The sequence below is a fragment of the Priapulus caudatus genome, unplaced genomic scaffold (genome assembly GCF_000485595.1).
Source record: "Priapulus caudatus unplaced genomic scaffold, Priapulus_caudatus-5.0.1 Scaffold38, whole genome shotgun sequence".
NCBI lineage: Eukaryota > Metazoa > Priapulida > Priapulimorpha > Priapulimorphida > Priapulidae > Priapulus > Priapulus caudatus.
Genome location: NW_014577099.1, coordinates 405,395 through 411,722, shown reverse-complemented (window position 1 = coordinate 411,722; position 6,328 = coordinate 405,395). Strand labels below are relative to the sequence as shown.

General features: G+C 41.6%; 1 protein-coding gene across 2 annotated transcripts in view; it reads right to left on the bottom strand.

The window, feature by feature from the left end:
- Nucleotides 1-6,328, bottom strand: part of LOC106819080 (tribbles homolog 2-like) — a 21,970-nt gene that overhangs the window by 11,525 nt on the left and 4,117 nt on the right. For both annotated transcript variants that reach the window (XM_014823744.1, XM_014823750.1), the window contains exon 3: nucleotides 5,117-5,409. In XM_014823744.1, coding sequence (XP_014679230.1) covers nucleotides 5,117-5,409 — 293 coding nt within the window. The remainder of the gene's footprint in view (nucleotides 1-5,116; nucleotides 5,410-6,328) is intronic.

The window sequence follows — 6,328 nt, the reverse complement described above, 5'->3', positions numbered from 1 at the left end:
GAAAAAAGTCGCCGAACATTTGTTCCGAACCTAGATCGGAAATGTTTGATATCTCGAACATTGTTCGTCGAATGTTCGTCAATGTGCGGTGAAAAAAGTCGCCGAACATTTGTTCCGAACCTAGATCGGAAATGTTTGATATCTCGAACATTGTTCGTCGAATGTTCGTCAATGTGCGGTGAAAAAAGTCGCCGAACATTTGTTCCGAACCTAGATCGGAAATGTTTGATATCTCGAACATTGTTCGTCGAATGTTCGTCAATGTGCGGTGAAAAAAGTCGCCGAACATTTGTTCCGAACCTAGATCGGAAATGTTTGATATCTCGAACATTGTTCGTCGAATGTTCGTCAATGTGCGCTGAATGTCGAACAATTCTAGGAACATTTGTAAAGTAGTAACCAATAGCAGCACGATATGTGGTCACATGATTTTTGTGCCCAATCATGCGCCGATCACGTGACTCTTTACAACACAGCTACTGGATGGCGCCACGAGATTGTTCGCTGTTCGAGAATGTTCGGCAATGTGCCCTCAGCAATTGTCCACTCGCACATTGCCAGACAAAAACATTTGTTCGGACGAACATTTGTACGGGAAAATGTTCGGCAATGTGCGCCAGGCTTAAGGCTGTCAATTAAAGAAATAACTGAATACGTTCATATAAATCGTTATGTTCTCTTATTATCTGCATTCACATAGACGCTAGCAAGGGTGTACTACACACACTCACGCGTAACCACTCATACGATCACGGGTAGCAATAGACTTCCCTATACATGTTTGATTTTGAAACGATTATTTTGAAGCGATTTTTTGTAATCCGACAAGATTTTGTAGTGTGCGTGTGAACTCAGAAAAATCCTCTACGATAAATATTGAACAGCCAATAGCTGAACGTGCCCGTGTCACATGACATTCAAAATGGCGCCTACCATCGACAAAATCGTAGGTGTTTATCGTAGGTGTGCGGGTGTTTACCAGAAAGCGTCGCGCTGAGCCGACTCAACAACCACTATCCCGATTTTGACGATTTTTTTTTACTATCCTGGCAACCAAATTGCATTGAAATCTGGTATCCAACACAAGAATCTATACTATCCCGCAGTTATCGGGATACCGCTAATTTCGACCACAATGCTATTCTACGCACTATGCAATGCCTAATAGATTCATTTCTCTCGTTACGGCTGGCATAGTTATCCGGAAAATACATACTATAAATGAGTGGAGCGAAACTACAGCGCGCAAGCGCATGCAAAATACGTGACGCATAAACCTTCACAGTACAGCGAACTCATACCAGAAACCGGACCACGTGTTACTAATACCCCTTTTATACTGGGGTTTATCCCGCTTCAGGTCCGGACCTGAAGCGGGATAATTAAACTCCAGTATAAAAGGTCGAAACACCCTTAGCCCGAGCTAAAGTTATCCCGCTCTAAGGGGTGGTCCGGTCCGCTTCAGACCCGAGCTAACGTCAGTATAAAAGGTATCTCGACTTTAGCTCGCTCTAAATTCCCCCCCCACAAACCCCCCATTACCCCATTTATACTGGGGGTTATCCCGCTTCAGGTCCGGACCTGAAGCGGGATAAACTCCAGTATAAAAGGTCGAAAAACACTTAGCCCGAGCTAAAGTTATTCCACCTCAGGAGGTTGTTCAGGTCCGCTTCAGACCCTCAGTATAAAACGACTTATCCCGAGCTAAAGTTATCCCGCTTCAGCAGTAAAAAACGACTTAACCCGAGCTAAAGTTATCCCGCTTCAGAAGCGGGCTAAAGTCGTGCGCAGTATAAAACGACTTATCCCGAGCTAAAGTTATCCCGCTTCAGAAGCGGGCTAAAGTCGTGCGCAGTATAAAAGCGGCATAAGATGCGTACAATAACACAACTAGAGGCACTACGGAGTGCATACCTCCGCCAACTAAAGTAACAATATAGTAGAACATTATCTATATTATGACACTACTGATAATATTAATGGACCTACCAATCCAGCCTTACACTTATCTACGAGTGACTAAGCAGGCAGAGTGCATGACTGAGATTGAGCTCATGACATGAGATTAGCTAGGCAGAGTGCACTGACGGAGTGCATATATATATATATCAAGAGTGGATAATAGAGAGACTCTATTATCCACTCTTGATATATATGTGTGTTAGGAGCTGGCTCGCTGCGCTGGCTGGCTGGCTGGCTAATATCGCGCGAACACACGAACACTAGACTGGTACCCGGTCCCACCTCTCGGCTTAGTTACTCGATTGGGGAATCGAGGTGGGAGCGAGTACCAGTCTTACGCGAACACACGAGAGCGAAAACATAACCTCCTCCAACTCCGTTGGGCGGAGGTAACTATGTTTGTAAATAGCTGCTGATTTTATCCTCGAAATAAATTTCGTCAATCAAAAAAATCCGACATATTATCTATGAAAAGTCATATCCACCTTATTCGGTCTTAGCACTATGGCTAGCATAGCAGGAGGAAAGGACACAAAAGAGAGGATGCAATGTGATATATAGAGTGCACATATGCATCACGCTGACACGCCGGGAGAGCTGGAAGCCTCATCACTCCGGCTTCGTCAGCATCCGCCATGCACGCATCCGCACGCGATGACGAATTGATCGGCACGCACACGCACACAGTCGGCAGTGTAACCTACAGTGACTGATTACACAGCGTACAATCGATAACACCTACGCAACCCGGCCAAAGCTCACTCCGCCCGATCGCTGCTGGCCATGGATGCTGCTGCTATGTACGGGCATGGTTTTCACGCGCAGCTAGAAACAAAGGCTATTAAAGTAATTTGCGGTCATTTCAGGGAAGCGTCTGAATGTCGTCCAACTTTAGATTCATGTCCAGGCAGCATATATGCTATGTTTCTTATTATGTACTCTTGATATATATATATATATATACACATCGTCTTTTATATCGCCAAGTTATATCGTACGTGCTATGAGATGTCAGTCTCTATGGAGCCTCTAACAGTGTAGCCCATATATATAGGGGATATCAGGAGTTCAGGATATCAAGGGCAGCAAGCAGCAGTTTTGTTGCCTACAGTGGTCAGTTTGCTGCCTGCTCTCAATGTTGGCAGTGAATACTTGCTGCCAAATATTCTTACTAAACCAAAGCAACAGCACTAAAGTTACAGGCAATTTCTGTTTAAAACTACTGCCAGCCTTTCGTGGTTGTTGTTTTTCAAATCGCGTTGACCCTACGTTACCGTTCGTACTTCAGTCAATGTAAAACTTGGATCAAGCATTATTATATTTACAATATAAACGAATCAGGGGCCAAACTAGCTTCCTTATAGACAGATGCAATAGAACGGTACTGATGGTGGGAGGAATGGAATGATGGATGGATGGACGGGTGGATGGATGGATGGATGGATGGATGCATGGATGGATGGATGGATGGATGGATGGATGGATGGATGGATGCATGGATGGATGAATGGATGGATGGATGGATGGATGGATGGATGGATGGATGGATGGATGGATGGATGGATGGATGGATGGATGGACGGACAGGTGGATGGACGGACGGGCGGATGGATGGATGGATGGAAGAATGGATGGATGAATAAATGAATGGGTGGGTGGAGGGAGGGATGGATAGATAGATAGATGGATGAATTGAAAAATGTGTCAACTGTGAACCATGCTAAAACGTGTCGCAGCACCATTGTTACAATTGAGGGACTTGGAGGATAAACAGTATTTACAAATCTAGCCTGATAACGTGATATATATACAAAAAAATCATTCGTCACACGAATCAAAAGTAGGACGTTGACTGAGAGACGGACAGACTTGCACACTGGCTATATGTTCATCATACATATCATCATGTATAAATCCACATAGCTAGTGGTTCAATTCTGGGCTAACATCAAATACTCTATTTGCTGCAGCAGCCAGGTGTAGTACATCGAATGTCCAGCAGTCAACAGTTCACGCATACTTTTCCATAATGCCTGTTTAAAATCCTATTTTTACACAACATGACCCCCGCCTTTGGAAACATGATCAATAGAGATATCAGCCTCGCACTGTATTAGCGTTTTGTTTTGTGTCTAATGATGCACTTAAACTTAAAGCACAGCAAATCAGCCATGCTGTAAAGCTAAATGTATTTCACATCATTCAAAATGTAACCCTGTATGGCTCATTTCCACCGCTGTTCTAGAGTTGATAGACATCACATCAAATGCTAATAATACATGTATTATTAGTTCTTGATTGCATCCAATCTAACACATGTACTGCATCTGCATCTAATCAAGAATACATAATAGAGAAGAGTATGACACCGTTTTAACAGCGTTTTGCATAGTTTTCAACTTGTAAATATTCTATCAATATGTGAATAAATATATTCAAACTTTACCTTGTTTTCGTCTATGATTCTCCCTTAATCATATAACACCACCAATTTACCCGAAAATCGTATGTGTTCTTCAAAAAAGTTCTTTCAATACGACATGGTTTCACACAGTTTTCCCAAATGATCGCATGTATTCGGCACAAGTTTATTATCGGATTAGTGTTCTATTGTCTATGACGGAACGCTGGGGGTCGTTGGGGATATTAGGCATTGAATTGTATTCAGCGTGTAGCGTTTCCAGCGTGCTAGAAATAAATGTGTTCTCACGGCGAGCTAGCAGCTGATTTGCCATCGTGTTCCTGATAATAAGGAAGCGAAACAAGTGCTGTTACTGTGCTTACCTAATATCCACAACAGCCCCCAGCGTCCCGTAGTTACAACCTGGTGCTGCCGCCGCATTATCAACATGCAATCATTTGGGAAAACTGTGTGGAACCGTGTCGTATTCAAATAACTTTTTTGAAGAACACATACGATTTTCAGGTAAATTGGTGGTGTCATATGATTAAGGGAGAATCATAGACGAAAACAAGGTAAAGTTTGAATATATTTATTCACATATTGATAGAATATTTACAAGTTGAAAACTATTCAAAACGCTGTTAAAACAGTGTCATACTCATCTCTATTATCTACTCTTGATCTAATCTAGCATACATCCAGACAATACATCTCAAGCTAAAGAAGCCAACTTCATCAAGACTTGCTTACCTTTCCTCATCTTTGAAGACAAATTTTCGCAGTTTCAGGTCTCGTAGTACAACACCCCTGCTATGGCATGCCGCGACAATGGTGGCTATCTGGCAGAACAGTAATGCCGCCTCATTCTCACGCAGACGCCGGTGTGAGCGGACATACGAGTGAAGGTCGCCATGGTTACCCTCAAAGAAGACATATGCATTCTGTTCTCCGAGCAAGATTTCTACAACGTGGTTGATCCCAGCTTCAGAATCCAGGCGAAAATAGGCTGCTAGGGCCTCTTGGTATTTTGCTAAAGTAAATACCTGAAATTTACAGATGATAACATGTCATATTAAGGTAGTAATATGGCGCTAGCGCCATGGTTGATACTTCTCTCAAAAGTATACAATACGTACATGGTTTTGAGTAAGCCAGAATTTAATCATGTCAGTCTTAATTCATAATTCTAAAGCAGATATTTACCTTATTTTCACAATGGCACTGTGTTTTTCACAACGACCACCATTTTTTTATCAAAAATATCTTATTCAGTATTTAGATCAGCCATTCCATGTAAGTGTATACACCAAAGTTGAAAACTGAAGTGAGAGCTAGTGACATAAATTGTTTTGTTTTTTATTAAGAGAAATAATGAAATGGTTTAAATTAAAACCAAAATTTTATGTAAATACTTAGTATACTTCAAAACATGTGTTAGTAGCCCATCATGCGAGTCACGCACAATAGTTTGTGATATCTGAGAAAATATTAGTGTGGCTGCAATAACTTCAATGCTAAAATATGCATAACTACCGCATTAACTGGTACCTTTGCTAAAATGGTTTTTTTAAACAAGTAGCAGCAAGCTAATATAGGAATGCCAGACCATTAAAAGTTCGATTTTTGTAGAAATGTCATGCGAGTCACAGTAGAATGGCTGAGACATAAAAAACTAAAACACCTAAAATTCACAAACGGGTTGATTTTTTCCACAAATAACTTGTCAGGTACTACACATAATAACCCAGATAAAACTGGCATTATATACACACACAACAGACACTGAGACAGGAAAGAACCTGCGGTGCATCATAAAAACGTGTCCCTACCTAATAATAGCATTTATTTATACATATATATATAGTATTAGTAATATATATATATATAAAATATATATAGTAGCATAGCGGCATTGGCCCAGAACCGGCCCATAACGGCCGCTGCAGTAGCGATAACGTCTCG